The sequence below is a fragment of the Oncorhynchus gorbuscha genome, linkage group LG21, assembly GCF_021184085.1.
Source record: "Oncorhynchus gorbuscha isolate QuinsamMale2020 ecotype Even-year linkage group LG21, OgorEven_v1.0, whole genome shotgun sequence".
NCBI classification, from domain to species: Eukaryota; Metazoa; Chordata; class Actinopteri; order Salmoniformes; family Salmonidae; genus Oncorhynchus; species Oncorhynchus gorbuscha.
The window spans coordinates 46,182,755-46,205,565 of NC_060193.1; the positions used below are offsets into that span (position 1 = coordinate 46,182,755).

General features: G+C 41.9%; 1 protein-coding gene across 1 annotated transcript; it reads left to right on the plus strand.

Annotated features, from left to right (window-relative positions):
* The first annotated feature begins 1,441 nt into the window (after positions 1-1,441).
* LOC124008745 (pseudouridine-5'-phosphatase-like) lies at positions 1,442-17,629 on the plus strand. The gene is made up of 4 exons (XM_046320268.1): positions 1,442-1,597; positions 2,213-2,431; positions 4,251-4,480; positions 16,830-17,629. Exons 1-4 carry the CDS (start codon positions 1,531-1,533, stop codon positions 17,004-17,006), a joined length of 693 nt encoding a protein of 230 aa, XP_046176224.1. The 5' UTR covers positions 1,442-1,530; the 3' UTR covers positions 17,007-17,629.
* Positions 17,630-22,811: the final 5,182 nt, after the last annotated feature.

The window sequence follows — 22,811 nt, forward strand, 5'->3', positions numbered from 1 at the left end:
AAGGTGCCCCGACTTTTCTTCTTCCCTACAGTGCTCACTTTGTGAACGATTTGGTACAAAGAGATTTGAGTGTTCGGTCTGAAGCAATTCACAAAAAGACACAAAGTTCTGAAACACAATTGGTAAAGAGAGCCAAACTCACTCTGAAGGACTCAAACAAAAAGTACGTCCCAAATAGGTATGGGCCAGGCCCTGGTCAAAAGTAGCGCACTATTACAGGGAATAGGCTGCTATTTGGAACCTACACTTTGTTTGAGTGTGGGCCTCAGCTCCTCCCAATTAGACCTGAATCCATAGCCTCATTAACTCGCCCAGGTTGGAGGACTCATTCCCCCGATGTCTCTTTCTCTCACCTTAACAAGACAAACATTGAGGATCCAATTATTCTGTAAAATGTGGCGCTAGAACACAGGTCCACATGCTGTTAATTTAATCTGCAACAACGAATCCACCTGTATGGTGTGATATAGACTACCACCCTGGAATAAGGATCAATAAACCAACATAGTCCATTTTAATTAAAAATAATTAGGCTAGAATCGGCCTAGACTAGAGTCAGGGTTAGGTGTTCAGCTAGCTTATATTTATTGATGGTTTGCTTTAGGGGTGGTGTGCTTTAGGATGGTCTCTGATAGTCTAATGAAGGCTAGGCCTTGTGATGATGAGCCAATGACGGCCAAAAAAGGTGCATAGTAATTTACCTTTAGTTTTAAAAAAATAAACAAATCTCAATATGAAAGTACAGTTTCCAAAACTGTATCACAAGCGAGGATTATTAACGTGTAGACAGAGCTCTGGGACTGTACACATTGGCGGTGCCATCGTGGGTGATGAACGAGAGTTCATGGCCTCCCCGAACCATCACCACATAATGCTCAATAATTTTTTTAGAACACTATGCTAATTAATTCATGAATTAAATGAAAATATAGCCAATATTTGATATTTTAAATGCTGCCCACAAATAAGAATTGACAAGTGAGAAGTAAGCCTACATTCAACAGTTTACATCAATGGTTTAGGTCTGTTTGAATCAACATTTAAGGACAATATTTTGTATGTGAAGTTATCTAAAAAATGAACAAATACAGACATGTGTTTTAAATGTAGCAAATCACATTTAGATTAGGCCCACTACATTTCTGTAGATAAGTGGGATATTATGAGACTAATTATTCTGAGTGAATAGGCAGAAGTGGCTTCTGAGCATAAAACTACCTTGCCCATCAGCCGTTGCAAAATGTTGGCCGACTAAAGAATCACCATTTAATTGCGACAGCATCATTTTCGTAAATCTAAATCGTAAGATTATTAAACTATTTTGATATTGTGTGATGTAAACAGGTTTATTTACGTTCTAGAAATGAATACATTCATACATTTAGTTTGCTACTTGATAGTTATTGGCACTGAGACTTTGGTATCAGTTGTCCATCTTCCTACTAAATATAGGTAACGTTAGCCTGCTAGCTAGCTAGTGCTTCGATTTCAAGATTGGATTTTGTCGTTGTGTTGGCACCTACTGTAATTATGTCTACACAATCGATTTTTAAACCGGTGACCCATGTTCTTTTCGACATGGATGGATTATTATTAGGTTATTAATATACACTTTCTATTTGCATTTGAAACGATGGAATTATACATGCCGGAACAAATTGACACAAGGCCTAGCGTTCAGTATCAGCTCATCATGTGTGTCAACCATGGTGAAGCAAAATGAACAGTAACGTTTGCTAGCTATCTGTAAAGGAATCTTTCTACAACCATAACATTCGCTAATCATTTCCATGTGCTGTCTTGCATAGTCTTCTGAATGTCGTGATTTAAAGCTAGAATCCTTAGTTAAAAGCCTCTGTTTAAGTAAAAAACTGAGGGGATGGGTGTGGATAAATGTAACCACTCAAATTCATAGAAATATGAGGTTCCAAGGACTGACCATCCACGATATCAAAATGATAGATTTAGCCATTTTTTGAAGCTATACAGTTCGTTTACATTTGTTCTTTACAAAACTTCTAGTAAACAAAGCCTATAATCTGGGTTCTGATGGGGTATGACAGTTGAACTAAGCTCATTATATTCAAGAATCAATGGGTATATATTATAAGTCCAAAACTTGATGTAGCAACTAAGGATTTTAGCTTTAAGTTAAACGTGTGGTGATAACATAGCTATCTAACTTTTATTTTGCTCTGTTTTGAACTTGCAGATACAGAGAGGCTGTACACGGTGTCATACCAGGAAGTATGCGACAGGTTTGGAAAGAAATACACCTGGGACGTGAAGTCTTCTGTGATGGGAAAGAAAGCTATGGAGGCTTCCACCATTATACGAGACTCCCTAGAACTACCAATGACACCAGAGGAACTTCTCAGTGAGACTAGAAAAATTCAGGAGAAGATATTTCCTTCAGCTCAATTGATGCAAGGTAGCTAAGGTGTGTGTGTGTTACAGTTGTAGTGTGGTATAGTTACCATAACATGAACAAAATAGTTGGTTCTCACCTATGAAATATGCGTCTCTGAGTTTGTTGACAAACGAACTGTAATCCCATGTTTTCATTACTGTGTGTGTGTGTCCTGTATACATAGGAAGACTCTACACTATATTCAGAGTGCTAGTGCCCTCAAACTCAACTCTGGACCTTTGAAGCCAGTTCCACTGCATTATTTTAATTGTTCCCATCTAATCAGGAACAAATTTAGACCAGGAACACGAGGTGTGTGCAATTAATTATCAGGTAGAATAGAAGACCAGCAGGGTCCAGACCTCATAGCGTAAATTGAGTACCCCTGCAATAGGGCATGAGTTAGAGGTAGTGTGATCCTGGATTTGAACTGGGCTCAATTTGTTTGGATTTGTTAGTATTTACTGTGTTGGACAAACCAATGATGTGTACTATACAGTACCAGTCAAAAGTTTCTCATTCAAGGGTGCTTCTTTAATTTGTACTATTTTCTACATTGTAGAATAATAGTTAAGACTCATCCCAAACCATCTCAATTGTGTTGAGGTCGGGTGATTGTGGAGGTCAGGTCATCTGATGCAGCACTCCAACACTCTCCTTTGTCAAATAGCCCGTACACAGCCTGGAGGTGTGTTAGGTCATTGTCCTGTTGAAAAACAAATGATAGTCCCACTAAGCCCAAACCAGATGGAATGGCATATCGGTGCAGAATGTTGTGGTGGCCCTGCTTGTTAAGTGTGCCTTGAATTCTAAATAAATCACAGTGTCATCTGCAAAGCACCATCACACCTCCTCTTCCATGCTTCACAGTGGGAACCACCCATGCAGAGATCTATTCACCTACTCTCTGTCTCAAAGACATGATGGTTGGAACCAAAAATCTCAAATTTGGACTCAGACCAAAGAACAGATTTCCACCGGTCTAATGTCCATTGCTTGTGTTTCTTGGCCCTAGCAAGTCTCTTCTTTTTATTGGTGTCCTTAACTGTAGTAGTGGTTTCTTTGCAGCCATTCGACCATGGAGGCCTGATTCACACAGTCTCCTCTGAACAGTTGATGTTGAAATGTGTCTCTTACTTGAACTCTGTGAAGCATTTATTTGGGCTGCAATTTCTGAGGTACAGTTAACTCTATTGAAACGTATCCTCTGCAACAGAGGTAACTCTGGGTCTTCCTTTCCTGTGGCGGTCCTCATGAGAGCCAGTTTCATCATAGCGCTTGATGGTTTTTACGACTGCACTTGAAGAAACGTTCAAAGTTCTTGAAATATTCCGTATTGACTGACCTTCATGTCTTAAAGTAATGATGGACTATTGTTTATCTTTGCTTATTTGAGCTGTTCTTGCCATGATATGAACTTGGTCTTTTACCAAATAGGGCTATCTTCTGTATACCACCCCAACCTTGTCACAACACAACTGATTGGCTCAACGGCATTAAGAAGGAAAGAAATTCAACAAATTAACTTTTAACAAGGCATATGTGATAATTGAATTGCATTCAAGGTGACTATCTCATGAAGCTGGTTAAGAGAATGCCAAGAGTGTTCAAAGCTTTCATCAAGGCAAAGGGTGGCTATTTTGAAGAATCTCAAATATAAAATATATTTAGATTTGTTTAACACTTTTCTGGTTACTACATGATTCCATATGTATTATTTTATATGTTTGATGTCTCCACTATTATTATACAATGTAGAAAATAGTAAAATTAAAGAAACCCTTGAATGAGTAGGTGTATCCAAACTTTTGACTGGTACTGTTTGTCTGTGTGTAACCAGGAGTGGAGAATCTCGTCCACCATCTCCGTAAACACAATGTGCCCATCGCTGTAGCGACAAGCTCAGCAGGCCTGGCGTTTGCGATGAAGACCAGTCAGCACAAAGCCTTCTTTGACCTGTTCAGCCACATCGTCCTAGGGGATGATCCCGATGTGAAAAACAGCAAACCTCAGCCTGACTCCTTTTTGGTGTGTGCCAGCAGGTTCACTCCTCCTGCACCTCCGGCCACGGTAAGAGGGACAGGCGAGTGAGAGGGACAGTAGCCTACAGTGGGTAGTGGAGTAGACTATTACCCTATTCTTGTTGCCTCATGAATAAATAAGCTAAGCATAAAATAACCAGCCACGATAAGCGGGACAGACCAGTAAACACGCTAAGATACTCTCATACACACCTAGTAAGGTTGGAGGGGGAAAGCAGCCCGAAGGTCCCCAATTCTTACCAATCATAGCTCAGATGACTGATACGAAGAGGGACAGGGTAGTGGACAGTGGGCTGGTACAACTTATAATGCTGAAAAAGACCAACCCCTAAAAAGTTTTACACCAATTCAGTTGTTAAGACATTTTTTTTCCGTTTGTTACTTAGTATATTTGTTCGTAGACTAATCATTGAGCAGATTAACTAAATTGTTTTTATAGGAACCTGTGGAATTGCATTTATACCTCCAAGAAAGTGGGTTAACTCTTAAGCCCCTAACCAATTCTGTTGTTAGGAAAGTTACCAAGGCTAATGTCGTCCTGCCATGCTTCAATGCCCCAGCTTTCACCCGTTCCTAAGAAACGCCAAAGGAATTATTAGCAAGACACTGACTGACCAACTGATCGACTGTAGCAGATCCAAACCAGGCTATCGAAAGTGTAGGCCTTATTTATAGGACCCTTTATTTTCACATCCAGAAAGCGAGGGAAATGATTAAGCCTATAACCGACTTCATACTCTCTCATTCATTTCCATTTTCAATGCCAATGTTTCGGCTTATTAAGGGTAGCTATAAGTAACAGGTCTGTGCTGTCAACACCAGCCATGAAACCCCCACAACACTGAGGAATCACACGGTGTACATTGCGAATGGCACCCTATTCCCTTTTATAGTGCACTACATTAGACCAGGGACCATAGTGCTAGTGCACTATATAGGAAATAGGGTGCTGCTTGTGACGTAGCCACTACCATGTTTATCGCCTTCCATGCTTGTTTTAGCAAACCCACCTATGAAATATGTCTACAATCATTAGGGTTAGAAGACTACATAAATATTCAGTTAGTTTTACAGAGCTATCAACTGAAAAACCCCCAAAAAGGAACCCAAAAAGAGAGGTTAATAGCTTTGGATTTGTTGTTTTCCTTTTTTGAGGTAAATGAATCTCCCTAACAGGTGCAGGGCTGTAGATTTCTCTGCAAATGGGTCTGCAGCAGCAGCCTTCGTTAATTGTCGGCCTGTTTTTGAAAAATCTTGGCGGCTTCCAAACATCCCCAGTTAGGACTTTCGTTTTTCTTGATGAGATGGAACTGCGGGTGAGAGGGGAATCGGTTCAGTGGAATAACGAATTATGATGCATCACTTCCTGGCACCTCTCCTCTCTCCGTGACAGTTTTGCCTAAGTACAGAAAGAGAGAGAGAAGTAGGGAGGGAGGGGACAGATTGCGATTCAGGATTGCAAGGAGGAGACAGAAGAAAGACAGAATGCAATAAAAAGAAAATGGGTGCGTGTATTAACATTGTGTTCGCAGCTTCTCTCCTACCCCCAGATTAGTGGAAGCAGGGATGAATTTATGAGTTTAATTAATTGTAGTGAGGAATTTTACAGAAACTGCAGTGAAGACAGTTGTAGGTGAAACATTTGAGTTGTATTTTTGTTGTTGTCCTTTCTTACCTCTAAAATGTAAGCATTATTTTAAGCTTTCACTACAACTGTACATATTCAATCATGCAGTGGAATTTCAAGTCATTTTCTCAGGATGCATGTTTGTTCTGGTGCTTAAAAGGTTGCTGTTTATATCAGCGTTATTGGGATGGAGGTTTCCTGGAATATAGGCATGAAGTGACGTGAGGCATTTTGAGGGCTCTGATGATGCTATGCAACACTGGAGGTAATACGCCTGGCAGACTGCTTAAAACCCTCTCACAAGTAAGTAAATCTGCCCAGCCCAGTACTCTGTCTCTATGGTGACCAAAGGCAAGGAATTAGTCCTCCACCTCTTCCATTTGTCACTTTCTCCCCAGCACTAAAAAATACTATGAGTGAGGGAGAAAGGGAGGGAGATAGAGAAAAGGTTTTTACTAAAGGTGCGCGCTCAGCCTACCAGCTAAGATTAACGAAACATGAAAATGAAACATGAAAAAGCTCTAGTTCACATTCACATAGGCTGCGTCCCAAACGGCTCTGGTCAAAAGTAGTGCACTTTGTAGGGAATAGGGTTCAATCTGGGATTTACATTGAAAGACAGGGAGAAAAGTAATCCAGCTACCATTAAATCATTAATTACTTTACACCAAGGAAAGGTTTATAGCACCAAATACGGTACAATTAGGACATGAAACCTTATTTGAAAAGGGAGGCACCGAGATGTTTCAGAAAGACCCACTTGCGTTCCAAATGATGATATATTCCCTCTCCATGCACTACTTTTGACCTGGGGCCATAGGGCTCTGGTCAAAATTAGTACACTGTATAGGGAATAGGGTGCCATTTGGGACTAAGTCACAGAGAGGCTCACACAGAGGGTGTAAAGAGTCAGTACAGAGACAGTATTGGCTCTGGAGCTTGGATCTGTAGCTAGCCTATATAATGATGCTACAGCAACAACACAACGCTGATTTAGGGACAGCCAGTCGCCTCGGCTACACCCCCATATTTTATGGGTGTTTCAACTATCCGGACCCAGTGGGCCTCTCTGCTGTGCAGATGCACCAACCACATAATAAATGGTAACTGCTGCTATAATCCCAAAATTGACACATTATTCATTATTTCTCGACCATATAGTCAATATCTTTCTTTTATTCTTCAATTTAGCTATCACAGTGATGCGTTTGTGGTACCCAGTGTGTTTGGTGCTGGTGGATTGAAATGGTCAGGGACTAAAACAGGCTTGATCTATCTATCTGAATAGTTAAGGCCGTGCTATTCTACAGCCCTAATGATGTTCCTTATGAACAGACAGTCCCACGTGCTTTGACGGAGAAGGTACAGTAGGGCCTCGCTGCGAGTCCCCCCCCCCAAAAAAAAACAAAACAACAAGAGTGTTTTTTAATATCAGCTCTATGGAATATTCAATATTTGAGCTTTGAAGTTCTCTGCAAAAATATTATGGACACGGTGGTGCTTTAAGTGGTCAGAAGGTCAGTCCTTAATACCAGTAGATGTAATATCGCTTGCCCTATACTCAGCAGTAATGTGCTTGTTTGGGTTTTCATATCTGGTGCTGCATTTTAGTGGCCTAAAATCCTATGAACTCCCATTCATTTCAGAGACACAATATATTTTATTTGTTAAAGTGCTTTATGAACACAGACTTCATGTTAGTGAAGCCTGTTGGGTCCTTTTCTGTCCACACCAAATCAGGAACGGGGAGAATACATTGTCAGCGAGTTTGTCTGAGTTTATGGGGAGCTTTAACAGTATTGATCACTCCTTTTTATTCTGTTGGAAAGAAATGCCAACACTGGCATGGAGATGTAAGATTTACGGACAGACACTCGGTCAATGGGGATTTTTATAAGCTCCCAGGGAGTGTCACAGTCACAGCCGGTAGACAAGTTAAAGGCTATTTCCTGAAGGACTTGTCCACTGTAGTATCATGGTTTGTTAATAATTGTCTTATCTGGAAGGTAGTTGTGGTGCGGGAGAGAATTGACTTCACTCAATCATCAATAGGTATGTCATTACCTTGACCTTCTATTTCCGCAATTTCTAGATAACGTGACCCTTACCTACGGTTATTTATGAAGTCTACCTGTTCCATAGCCTGTATGTATCCTAAGTCTTTCAAAACATAATCTCTCTCAACAGATTCAGGGCGCTCCGCAAGCACAGCGGCTGTTAGAAGAGACTATTTTAAACCTAGTCTTTGTCTGAGTAAAATATGAAAACGTGTCCCCACTCAGACCCCAAATGAAAGCTATTCTGCTCCTGTCTGCCATCTGGCCGAGAGTGACAAACGTCTCCATGTGATTTTCCTCGGGTTGACCAAACCACTCATTAGCCTTGTGAACGCAGCCCTCTGGAGGCCAATAGATTGCCCTTTTATGCATTTACACTGTGCCCTCCAGGTCTGCATCCCAAATGACACCCTATTCCCTTTATAGTGCAAACTTTTGAGTGCACCACAGAGCCATATGGACCCTGGTCAAAAGTTGGGCACTATAAAAGGAATATGGTGCCATTTAGGACCTCCAGATTTTTAAATGATGGCCTGCATTTCCTGTTTCCTGTGTATAACAAAGTACCCCGTAACACAGATGAGGAAAACGTTCCTGCATATCCTGCAGTTAGCCTGCCCTGAGCTTAGAGATGGTTTAGAAGATAATAATATATGCCATTTAGCAGACGCTTTTATCCAAAGCGACTTACAGTCATGTGTGCATACATTCTACGTAAGATGTAGCAGGCTATCTATCACTGTCTCTTCACTCACTCAACAAACCACGTTGCAGGCCCGAATATACACACTCTCACAAATCCTTACTGTGTGATGTAGAGGTCGACCGATTAATCGGAATGGCCGATTAATTAGGGCCGATTTCAAGTTTTCATAACAATTGGAAATCGTTTTTTTTTGGGAGCCAATTTGCCGATAAAAAAAAAATAATAATGTTTTTGGGGATTTTATTTTTATACCTATACCTTAACTAGGCAAGTCAGTTAAGAACACATTCTTATTTTCAATGACGGCCAAATAATGGTGGGTTAACTGCCTTGTTTAGGGGCAGAACAGATTTTCACCTTGTTAACTCGGGGGATCCAATCTTGCAACCTTATAGTTAACTAGTCCAACGCAATAACGACCTGCCTCTCTCTCGTTGCACTCCACAAGGAGACTGACTGCCTGTTACGCGAATGCAGTAAGCCAAGGTAAGTTGTTAGCTAGCATTAAACTTATAAAAAACAATCAATCATAATCACCAGTTAACTACACATGGTTGATGATATTACTAGATATTATCTAGCGTGTCCTGCGTTGCATATAATCTGACTGAGCATACAAGTATCTAAGTATCTGACTGAGCGGTGGTAGGCAGAAGCAGGCGCGTAAACATTCATTAAAACTGCACTTTTGTGCGTTTTGCCAGCAGCTCTTCATGTGCGTCAAGCATTGCGCTGTTTATGACTTCAAGCCTATCAACTCCCGAGATGAGGCTGGTGTAACCAAAGTGAAATGGCTAGCTAGTTAGAGCACGCTAATAGCGTTTCAAACGTCACTCGCTCTGAGCCTTCTAGTAGGTTTTCTCCTTGCTCTGCATGGGTAACGCTGCTTCGATGGTGGCTATTGGCGTTGTGTTGCTGGTTCGAGCCCAGGGAGGAGCGAGGAGAGGGACGGAAGCTTTACTGTTACACTGGCAATACTAAAGTGCCTATAAGAACATCCAATAGTCTAAGGTTAATGAAATACAACTGGTATAGAGGGAAATAGTCCTATAATTCCTATAATAACTACAAGCTAAAACTTCTTTCCTGGGAATATTGAAGACTCATGTTAAAAGGAACCACCAGCTTTCATATGTTCTAATCTTCTGAGCAAGGAACTGAAACGTTAGCTTTCTTACATAGCACATATTGCACTTTTACTTTCTTCTCCAACACTTTGTTTTTGCATTATTTAACCCAAATTGAACATGTTTCATTATTTACTTGAGGCTAAATCGATATTATTGATGTATTATATTAAGTTAAAATAAGTGTTCATTCAGTATTGTTGTAATTGTCATAATTACAAATACATTTTTAAAAATCGTCCGGTTAATCGGTATCGTCTTTTTTGGTCCTCCAATAATCGGTATCGGCGTTGAAAACTCATAATCGGTCGACCTCTAGTGTGATGTGTTAGTTTCAAGTATTTTCTTGCTACGGTACCATTCATCAAGTTTGAAAATGCATCACTCTGAGACGGACAGTTTGATGAATGAACACGCTGCACTACCTACCTTATTGCATTAAGCTCAGGCCAGGATGGCGTCGGAACAAACTGAGAAGCAGAATGATCGTTTTATTTACCCGACATAAACAAAACGTACACACTGCTCTGATTAAATATTGAAGGGAAAGCGACTGTACAAAACGCTGTTATTTTAGTGAATGGCTGTGTCACTGTGACAAGCCCCGTCTTAAAGCCGTGTGAAAGTTAAGACACACCAGACACTCTGGTGTTGACATAGTTGGTTTGCCTTGTCGTGTCAGACGTTGACAAAAGCGACAAGTGAAGTAATATGTTGGAGCAGAGGATGAGCCTCTTTGAGATCTAACACCTGAGGAGAAGGGGAAATGATTTGTTGAATGGATCACTGTCAAACAACGGTGTGTGTCAAAAGTCCATTCAAAATATGCTATTTAAAACAAAAAAAATCTCTCCTGATGTGTCCTTCCAGGTACATGAAAATGACACGATAAAATAGAAAATGTCACAATAAAAGGGAGTATTTAGTAGTAGTGTTTATTGGGATCCATACAGGAAAAAAACACAACTAATATACATAATCTGCCTCTGTCTCACGCTTCAGGAGCAGGAGATGTCTCCTGCCCTATGAGCCATTCTGGCTCAGACACGCCAAGGCTTGTGCAAGGCCACCCACCTACATTATTCAACACATAACACAGTGTAAATTACAATACAAAATATATCAAAATGGCTCTCTTCACAGTCCCTTTTGTGCCGTAAGGTGTTCTTCTATCTGTTTTTGTTTTTTTTTTTAAATTTTTTATGTCTTTCTTGAGTTACCTGAGGTGGCAGAGAGTTCCATATAGTCATAGCTCTATTATTACTGTGCCTTTCCCAGCCTCTGTTTTAGACCTGGAGACTGAAGAGACTTCCTGGTTGCATGTCTCCTGTTGTACCGATGAGTGTCCGAACTGTGTGCCAACTGCTTGAACAGACAGTTCAGTACCTTCAACACAACAATATCTTGCACAAAGACCGATAGTGAAGCAGTCAGTCTCTCCTCCACTTTGAGCTAGGAGAGACTGACATGCATGTTACTGACATTCACCATCGGTGTACATCTAAATGCAAAACGTGCTGCTCTGTGCTGGACCGACTGTAATTGACCTATGTCTCTCTTTGTCGCACGTGACCCCCCGACTGGGCAGTAGTCCAGGTGCGACAAATGCCTGTAGGACCTGTCTGGTCGACTGAGATATCAAGAAAGCAGAGCAACATCTTATCATGGACAGACCTCTTCCCATTTGAGTCACTATTGAGTCTATATGATTTGACCATGATGCTGTAGCTTGTTATCTAGGGTTACGGCTAGCAGTTTAGTCTCCTTAAGTTGCTTAATCGCCACATTATTCAATAATAGATCTGGAGGAGCTTTAGGGTTGAGTGAGTGATTTCTCATAAATGTTGCTTTTATATATATTTTTATATTTAGCACCAGCCTATTGCTAGATGCCCATTCTAAAACTGACTGGAGCTCTATGTTAAGGGTGTCAATCACTTATTTTACTGTCGTAGCCGACATACACTGAGTGTACAAAACATTAGGAACACCTACTCTTTCCATGACACAGACTGACCAAGTGAATTCAGGTGAAGGCTATGATCCCTTATTGATGTCACTTGTTAAATCAACTACAAGCAGTGTAGATGAAGGGGAGGAGACAGGTTAAAGAAGGATTTTTAAGTCTAGAGACAATTGAGACATGGATTGTGTGTGCGCCATTCGGAGGGTGAATAGGCAAGACAAAATATTTAAGTGCTTTTGAATGGGGTATGGTAGTAGGTGCCAGACACACCGGTTTGCATGTGTCAAGAACTGCAATGCTGCTGGGTTTTTCCACACTCAACATTTTCCCATGTGTGTCAAGAATTGTCCACGACCCAAAGGACATTGGAGTCATGGGCCAGCATCCTTGTGGAACACTTTTGACACCTTGTAGAGTCCATGCCCTAACGAATTGAGGCTGTTCTGAGGGCAGAAGGGGGTGTGCAACTCAATATTAGGAAGATGTTAAGAATGTTTTGTACACTCAATTTATATTCTGTGGAAGGTCAATAATAAAAACAGAAAACAATGTCCCAAGACGGGTGCCTTGCGGTACACTGCACTCAACCGAATTTGCATTAGAGGTTTCGATAAAATAAAATACTATGTTTTATTTGATGGGTAACTCTCTATCCATGATTGAGAGGATGCCTAACACTTACAGTTGAAGTCAGAAATGTACATACATTTAGGTTGGAGTCATTAAAACTATTTTTTTCAACCACTCCACAAATTTCTTGTTAACAAACTATAGTTTTGGAAAGTCGGTTAGGACATCTACTTTGTGCATGACACAAGTCATTTTTCCAATATTTGTTAACAAACAGATTATTTCACTTATAATTGACTGTATCACAATTCCAGTGGGTCAGAAGTTTACATACACTAAGTTGACTGTGCCTTTTAAACAGCTTGGAAAATTCAAGAAAATCGTGTCATGGCTTTAGAAGCTTCTGATAGGCTAATTGACATCATTTGAGTCAATAGGAGGTTTACCTGTGGATGTATTTCAAGGCCTACCTTCAACCTCTTTGCTTGACATCATGGAAAAATCAAAATAAATTTGCCAAGACCTCAGAAAAAAGATTGTAGACCTCCACAAGTCTGGTTCATCCTTGGTAGCAGTTTCCAAACGCCTGAAGGTACCACGTTCATCTGTACAACAAGTATTAACACCATGGGACCACACAGCCGTCATACCGCTCAAGAAGGAGACGCGTTCTGTCTCCTAAATATGAGTGTACTTTGGTGCGAAAAGTGCAAATCAATCTCAGATCTTCAGCAATGGACCTTGAGGATTCTGGAGGAAATGGGTACAAACACATCTATATCCACAGTAAATCGAGTCCTATATCGACATAACCTGAATGGCCGCACAGCAAGGAAGAAGCAAGGAAGAAGCCACTGCTCCAAACCCGCCATAAAAAAGCCAGACTACGGTTTGCAACTGCACATGGGGACAAAGATTGTACTTTTTAGAGAAATGTTCTCTGGTCTGATGAAACAGAACTGTTTGACTATAAAGACCATCGTTATGTTTGGAGGATAAATGGGGAGGCTTGCAAGCCGAAGAACACCATCCCAACCGTGAAGCACGGGGGTGGCAGCATCATGTTGTGGGGGTGCTTTGCTGCAGGAGGGACTGGTGCACTTCACAAAATAGATGGCGTCATGATGTAGGAAATGTGGATATATTGAAGCAACATCTCAAGACATCAGTTAGGAAGTTAACGCATGGTCGCAATGGGTCTTCCAAATGGACAATGACCCAGCTTAGACCCAGCTTTATTTCCCTGGTCCATGTCTAGGTTGAGTAGAAGGTTATTGGGTCCATGTGTAGGTTGAGTGCGTATGGTGACTGTGACCTACGGTTCTCTCCTTCTCCATCTGGGCAAAATGTCTCATCTAATGAGTATTCCCCCAAGGACTGACCATGCTGCCAGGTCAAGTCTGTGTGTCAGATCCAGACCCTGGTCTCTGTTTACAATAGCATAAGCCTACTGTCTAGCAGCAAGCCTACGCACTCGTCTACCATAACATAGCGGCCATATGATTCAATAACATAACACACAGTACATATGATTCCATCATATAACATACACTACGTGATCAAAAGTATGTGGACTACTCGTCAAACATCTCATTCCAAAATCATGGGCATTAATATGGAGTTGGTTCCCTCCTTTGCTGCTATAACAGCCTCCACTCTTCTGGGAAGACTTTCCACTAGATGTTGGAACGTTGCTGCGGGAACTTGCTTCCATCCAGCCAGGTCGGCACTGATGTTGGACTATTAGGCCTGGCTCGCAGTCGGTGTTCCAATTCATCCCAAAGGTGTTCGATGGGTTGTGTTCGATGGGGTTGAGGTCAGGGCTCTGTTAAGGCTGGTCAAGTTCTTCCACACCGATCTTGACAAACCATTTCTGTATGGACCTTTCTTTGCATGGGGGCATTTTCATGCTGACACAGGAAAGGGCCTTCCCCAAACTGTTGCCACAAAGTAGGAAGCACAGAATCATCTAAAATGTCATTGTATGCTGTAGCGTTAGGATTTCCCTTCACTGGAACAAAGGGGCTGAGCCCGAACCATGGAAAGCCCCATACCATTTATTCTTCTTCCACCAAAGTTTACAGTTGGTAATATGTATTCTAGCAGGTAGCGTTCTTCTGGCATCTGTCAAACATACTTTTGTATATATAGTTATTCGGATTTAAATCACATAGCATACATGTGACTCAGTCACATGAAATGCGTCCATATGATTAAAACTCATAACTGTCCATAGGATTCAATCCCATTCTCCCTGAGGGAAACTTTTCTCTCCTTGTCTTAAGTGTCCCGTGATAGTCCTGTAAACAACTAAACGTCCTGGTCCGTTCTGCTGAAATAGCTGCTGCTGGCTGCCAAGCAGGCCCTGGATCTGCTCCATAACAACACTATGCTATGTTCTGTCATCTCCCCTTAATACACCGTTGTAAAGGGAGTGTGTGTGACGTGCTGCTGAGCCGGCTAATCACAGTAGTCTTGGCACCAGCCACTGTAGTCTGTTGTGCGTCCCAAATGGCATCCTGTTCCCTACGTAGTGCGCTACTTTTGAGAAGAGCCTGGTCAAAAGCAGTGCACTATGTAGGGAATAGGGTGTCATTTGGGAGGTATCCACACACACACACACTGAGTCTCCCACTCTTCTTGTGTTGCGGCAGTGACTGCCTTGGGTACACTGTGAATACAGATTCAATTGGTTCTGATGAATGTTGCATGTGTTTGGGTGTATGCCTCGGGACTGGTTGTTAATCTTCCATGGGGCTGGCTGTTGGAGGCCTGCGTGGCGAACGACTTTGGGTCTCTGTCTGTTCTCCATTCACTGTTCCCAATGCATGGTATAGCAGGCCGGTAGTTGAACAATAAAATATGGATTTTTTGAAGCAAACTTCCATTGTCCTAACAATGAGTAGGAGAAAAGACCCTTGACCCTTTATAAAGGCAAATCACCACCCCAGTCTCTCTTTGCTGCAGTGACTTGTAGCCTGGTCACATATCTGCTTGTGCCCTTGCAAACTCCATTGCTCATTGTCAAGCCAAACATGTTTGGCATGACAATGAGTGACAAGGAGTTGGCATGATAGCACAAACAGACTGGCACTCAGGCTATGTGCCTTCCTCCTGAGCTAACATGGAGCTGCAGTGCATTTGAGTCCTGTTTCCCTCTCGTCCATTACAATGCAGCCATTGAACACTGATTAAATGTTCATTTTCCAGGCTAATTGCCTAATTCAGAGTCTTTATTGCCCCTTGATTGGAAGCAACTATCTAGCTAGGGCCTCTCGGTAGCCTTGCCGCTCTGTGTTTCCATACTTATTGTCCCTCTCCTAGGCTACTTCTAGGCTGTGACATCACAAGAGTCAATTAGTTAAATCTTCTAGAGACCTCGAGTCGGCTTCTATTGTTCCATCTGGGAACCTTTTATTAGGTTATTTTAGTTCCATTTGAGAATTAGAGAAGAGACTGACTGGTAGTTGTGGTTTAGAGCATTTCCGAAGCTGCTAGGTCAATCTGGTACAATTAAATTAAATGTCACCATTAGTGTGTGAGGTAAGTCAAAGGCAAATTGGAGGGAAATCACGTAGAAGGAAGAACATTGCAGCAAATGGTGTAATTTTGTGATTATTTTTGTGCACTCATTCAAATTATAGGGATTGATTGAACCTTGAATTAGGTAGAGTGGTGGGAGACGTCTTTGGAGGGGGTGTTTTGTTTGAAAAGCTAGGAAGCGTAGCTATTGAGGTTCAAATGCACAGGATGTCGGAAGTTCCCAATGAATAAAAGGAAAGCTCTTGTCACTCAGTTCTTTGTCTATTCTTCTCCACACTGCTTCCATATTGGCTTCTCATTTGTATGCTGCCTCTATTCATGCAGCTGTGACGCAAAGGTAAGAGTCAGAAGCATACTGTGGGTCACCTCACCTCAACACGAGTTCTTCAGTGTGACTGCCTTCCTCTGCTCTGTTTTCTCCACCAGACACTGAGTTGCAGTTCATAGTTCTCAGTCCAAAGTCCAAGACTTTGTGCATTGTGCATTGTGCTGTGCCAATAGACTGGACTGTTTTATGTTGTGGTTGCATAATGAGGCATCATAAACCTTGTCATACTTCCTCTATTTAAGAAATTGATAACTTCTGGTATTTTGCCTTCAACCTCCTGTAGTGGACACACTAGGTTAAAATACGTAATTGACTGTATAGCAGAATTACTCGAACTATTGTTCACTTCATTATGCTCCCATGTGAATTTATAAATCCTATTGTCTCCTTTCACTTTTTATTTAGCACTGTTTGACATCCAGCGCCTGCTTGTCTTGTTTCCTCTCTCAACAGTGCCTGGTGTTTGAGGATGCTCCTATGGGTGTTAAGGCCGGCTTGGCGGCTGGGATGCAGGTTGTCATGATCCCTGATGACAAACTGGACCGAGGCCTTACCCAGGAGGCCACACTGGTCCTGAGGACCATGGAGGACTTCAAACCAGAGATGTTCGGCCTGCCGGCCTATGACTGAGCTCCATCTCCGCTTCCTGCTCAGGGCTGAGAACCTCCAATCCACCCCTGCTTTTTACCCTCCATCTTCACCATTTAGCCTGATCAAAGCAATGTAATGATGCTAATCACAACGATCACAATGCTGATCCAAATTATGCAATACCTGGGAATTTGATTGTTACTTGGAACTGTGATCAAGTTGTTGTTAGTCGAATATTAATATTTTTGCTTTGGCCAAATAATGAGAACGGCTGAGAATAATGGTTGAATTGTCAACATAATGAGAGGTCATTTTTTTTTGTCTGAACCTTTTACACGGGTTGGTATTGTAAGCAACTCGCTGCCGATCAGTTTAAAGGCTTTTATTGTGATTTGGTTGTGCATCCTAAATGGCACCCTGTTCCCTACATAGTGCACTACTTTTGACCAGAGTCCAACACAGCCATTCTAGGTAAAGATGTATCCGTCTCTGAGTTAATGTCCTTGAACAGATTTCATAACCAACTGCAGTTTAAGCTGTTCGATTCTCCCTCTTTTCCCTGCTTCATACCATTTGCCACTCTTCTTTGAGCGGGGCCTATTGAAATGCCAAAGACACTTTCCCAGCTTGGATGTGTAATCCAATAAAGATGGTGAGAGAAATCTTCGGCTCTTTCATCTTCACTCATGTTTCGCTCAGCAGTGCTGCTGGAATTCACATGTTCTCTCTTCCCTGAGAAAACCCCTGAAACGAGTAGAGTTTCTGAGAGCTAATGCGGAGCCCTGTTCCCCCACCTCCCTCAGGCTGTTGAAATAGGATTTCACTGCCGTAGTATCCTTCCATCCACTATACGTCTTCCCCCTCCCGGCCTCCATGCATCCCTGGCCTTTCATCCTCAACTTGGGCTAATCTCTGTGGCTTTTCCTCCTCTCCTCCTCATCACTCAGCCGTTTTACAAGTCATTTAGCCCCTCATGCCCTGAAGTGTGTGTGTGTGTGTGTGTGTGTGTGTGTGTGTGTGTGTGTGTGTGTGTGTGTGTGTGTGTGTGTGTGTGTGTGTGTGTGTGTGTGTGTGTGTGTGTGTGTGTGTGTGTGTGTGTGTGTGTGTGTGTGTGTGTGTGTGTGTGTGTGTGTGTGTGAATATCCACTGAGTGTACAAAACATTAGGGCCATGACAGACAGACCAGGTGAATCAAGGTGAATGCTATGATTGATGATTGATTATTGATGTCACTTGTTAAATCCACTTAAAATCAGTGTAGCTAAAGGGGAGGAGACAAATTGAGACTCTTCTGAGGGCACAATGGGGTGCAACTCAATATTAAGGTGTTCCCAATGTTTTGTACACTCAGTGTATATGCATGTATGGGTGTGTATTTATGCAATAAGTGTGATGGTGTTGGAACATTATGTCTGGAAACTGTAGTCAGATCAGGGTATGAATGGTTCATAATGACCTATGCCATTTGCCACAGTCTAAAGGAGTTATATTTTGCTATTTTAAAATGCATTTTCTATTTTAAAATGCATTTTCTTTGTATCAAATAAGTGACGACAGACATTGTGGTAAATGATAGAAGTAGCTCAGTGCAGATACAGTATTCACGAGTATTGTTGTAAAATGCACATGGAGTTAACAAGTGGGCATTCACATGCATTTTCTACTGCGTTTCTGTAAAAATACACTGAATAGTCCATCTCAACATATTTCAGTTGCTATTCACAAAGCATATTGTCCTTTTTGTTGGGACATAATAGCTTTTTCTCTTCTCTTCTGCTAGCATTCATCCTCCCCCTCAAGGTCTATGACTATGGTGAGCAGACAGAGGTACTTGGTCCGCCCAGGAGCAGCCTATTGGCTACGTCTCTCATCTGGGCAACCAATCACCATCAGTTTAGCCTGATGATCCAGCCACTACCTGCATAGGAAAAGCACTCTGCAATAACTGATATCAGAGCTTACTATTCCACCTGTAATGCTAGTCCACCTGACTGCTTGTTGACTAGAAGGGCCCCAGTGGCTCCTCTCTCTCCTAGGAAATTAGCAGTCTCTTCATCTCCTGCCAATAACGTTTATTTTATCCCTCCCTCCTAGCCTGAAACAGAGAGGAGAGCAAGTGAGGGAGGGAGAGAGGCTAGCTAACATGTTTCTCAGGCCCGTCTTCACATCATGCCGGGGAGGGCAGAAGAGGGACGGTGGACCCCCATTCATTTTCATCGTCAGTTGATTTTCTATACAGGATTTTATCAGCACTCAGACCAGTGTCACTCAACAGGGGAAGTTTGAAAAACAGACATTGTATTGAATGACCTCATTTTAGAATGTTATAATAAAGCTTTTATTTTGTTTTCATTCTCTTACTGGCTGACAAGCCCACTGGTTGAAGCTCAATGAGAAAGCTCCTCTGATAACGGCAGACAGTCCTTGTACATTTTCACTGTCATTCGGACTTCACTGTCGTGCATTATCAAGACATATACAGTATATGGTGGCTTTCATTAAAAAAGCAGAAAGCAGTTAATGTCTTTCCTTCAGGGATGTAGACTCATCTTTAATGTGATAAAACACCTGAGAAAATGAAAGCAATGGATTAAATAGACACAGAGACTTGTGCATTATTGCTTTGGGATATAGCAATGGGTTTTCTCTAGACGTATGACACACAAAAGTAATTGGTTTCAGTTATTAATAGCAGCAAGGGCCAACGAACTGTTTAGGGTAAACATTTTGGTGCCCATATTCACAAAGTCCATCAGAGTAGGAGTACTGATCTAGGATCAGCTTCCCCCTCTTATTTGTTATGATCTATAAGGCAGAACTGATTCCTTCTCTGAGACTTTGTGATTATGGGCCTTGGTCCTCAAGATTTTTCTTATCCGAAAGTTCCAAGTTTGTATGGAACAACATAGAAAACCATTAGTATGCAAAGAGCAGTTCAGCGGTCGGGGAAGCCATGTGCCAAGTCATGAGGCTTACTTTGGAAATTAAAAGAGTTTATCGAAGTAGCATTCCGTGATAGTGATAATAAAGAACTCCTCTTTGTTTGTTCGTACTAGCAAGAAAACTCAACAACAACAAAAAAATAACTGCACCGTGTGCAAAGGTGGGTCACCCCCAAGACGGCGTAAAAACACATTTGGTGTGCAGTTCTTAAGCAAAAACAGCATCTACAGTATGCCTATCTTCGGAGTGCAGGCTGCACTTGAGTCGGCAAAAGAAGGGAGCACAAAAGAATGCCAAGATCTGATTGAAGAACTCTCTATGGATGCAACTGATCCATTTTCATATTCCCACTCTTAAGTCTACAGCCTTAAAGAACAAATCCACCCCAAAAAGGACCCAGTCTTTCAAAGGATAATTCGTAAAACTCCAAATAACTGTAAAGGGTTTAAACACTATTTTCCATGCTTGTTCAATGACCCATAAACAATTAATGAACATGCACCTGTGGAACGGTCGTTAAGACACTAACAGCTTACAGACGGTAGGCAATTAAGGTCACAGTTATGAAAACTTAAGACACTAAAGAGGCCTTTCTACTGACTGAAAAACACCAAAAGAAAGATGCACAGAGTCCCTGCTCATCTGCGTGAACGTGCCTTAGGCATGCTGCAAAGAGGCATGAGGACTGCAGGTGTGGCCAGGGCAATAAATTGACGGACAGCTGACCATCCTCGCAGTGGCAGACCATGTGTAACAACACCTGTGGGACAGGTACAGGATGGCAGCAACAACTGCCCGAGTTACACCAGGAACGTACAATCCCTCCATCAGTGCTCAGACTGTCTGCAATAGGCTGAGAGAGGCTGGACTGAGGGCTTGTAGGACTAGACAGGACTGGCAAAAAGTGATTTTCACTGACCAGGGGTGATGGTCGGATTCGGGTTTATCGTCGAAGGAATGAGCGTTACACCGAGGCCTGTACTCTTGAGCGGGATCGATTTGGAGGTGGAGGGACCGTCATGGTCTGGGGCGGTGTGTCACAGCATCGTCGGACTGAGCTTGTTGTCATTGCAGTCAATCGCAACGTTGTGCGTTACAGGGAAGATATCCTCCTCCCTCATGTGGTACCCTTCCTGCAGGCTCATCCTGACATGACTCTCCAGCATGACAATGCCACCAGCCATACTGCTCGTTATGTGCATGATTTCCTGCAAGACAGGAATGTCAGTGTTCTGCCATGGACAGCGAAGAGCCCGGATCTCAATCCCATTGACCACATCTGGGACCTGTTGAATCGGAGGGTGAGGGCTAGGGCCATTCCCCCCAGAAATGTCCGTGAACTTGCAGGTGTCTTGGTGGAAGAGCGGGGTAACATCTCACAGCAAGTACTGGCAAATCTGGTGCAGTCCATGAGGAGGAGATGCACTGCAGTACTTAATGCAGCTGGTGGCCACACCAGATACTGACTGTTACTTTTGATTTTGACCCCCCATTCTTTCAGGGACACATTCCATTTCTGTTAGTCACATGTCTGTGGAACTTGTTCAGTTTATGTCTCAGTTGTTGAATCTTGTTATGTTCATACAAATATTTACACATGTTAAGTTTGCTGAAAATCAACGTTGACAGAAGCTATTTATTTCGTTAGGCCACTGTTGATACAGTGACAAAATGTTTTGCATTTTAGCAGTCAAGTCTTTGACATATTGGACTTTCAAGAAGCAAAGTGTCACTTGCACCATCACCATGATGATGTGTTTTACATCGTGGTACATTATGCATCCTCATGATGATGCGTTTTACATCCTGGTACATTATGCATCCTCATGATAATGCGTTTTACATCGTGGTACATTATGCATCCTCACGATAATGTGTTTTACATTGTGGTACATTATGCATCCTCATGATGATGCGTTTTACATCTTGGTACATTATGCATCTTCATGATGATGTGTTTTACATCATGGTACATTATGCATCCTCATGATGATGCGTTTTACATCTTGGTACATTATGCATCTTCATGATGATGTGTTTTACATCATGGTACATTATGCATCCTCATGATGATGCGTTTTACATCTTGGTACATTATGCATCTTCATGATGATGCGTTTTACATCATGGTACATTATGCATCTTCATGATGATGTGTTTTACATTGTGGTACATTATGCATCTTCATGATGATGTGTTTTACATTGTGGTACATTATGCATCCTCATGATGATGCATTTTACATCATGGTACATTATGCATCCCCATGATGATGCGTTTTACATCATGATACATTACACATCATCATGATGTGGCAATTTCCTTTCAATCTGTAGACTTGTGATAATGGAGAGAGAGCATCCATAGTGAGTTCCTCAATCAGATTTGGCATCCAAAGGATCTCGTGGAGCTCGGATCGAGAAATGAAAGACTCCTCTGGCCAAGAGGAGCCGGTCTTCTGTAGCAGAGGATATGGAGATGAGTGCTTTGCAATTTCTTGCTTTGCAAGACCCAACAATCTTTCAAAGTTGCAAATATATCGGGCTACACCTCATGGTTTATGCATTATTGTATGATGAGAGAATACGTTATTACACGAGCAGGTAGCTTGTTACAGACGGCAATGTCGCGTACACGTTTGTGTATGCAAGGAAACAAGAAATGTATGTTTCAAATAGAACAATGAAAGACTGATTAATCCATTTGAAATGAAGGCTAATGGAACTAGAAATGTTCTTCCTTCCCCGGTTTCTCCCTCCGAGTCCCTTGTGCTCTTCTGGGATGTGAGAGCAAACATGGAACATTTGCTTTTTCATTTGAAATACACCGCAACATTCAATCTAACCATATCAAATGTTAATACCGTCGTATGCTTTTAATTTCAACCATGCTGCACAGACT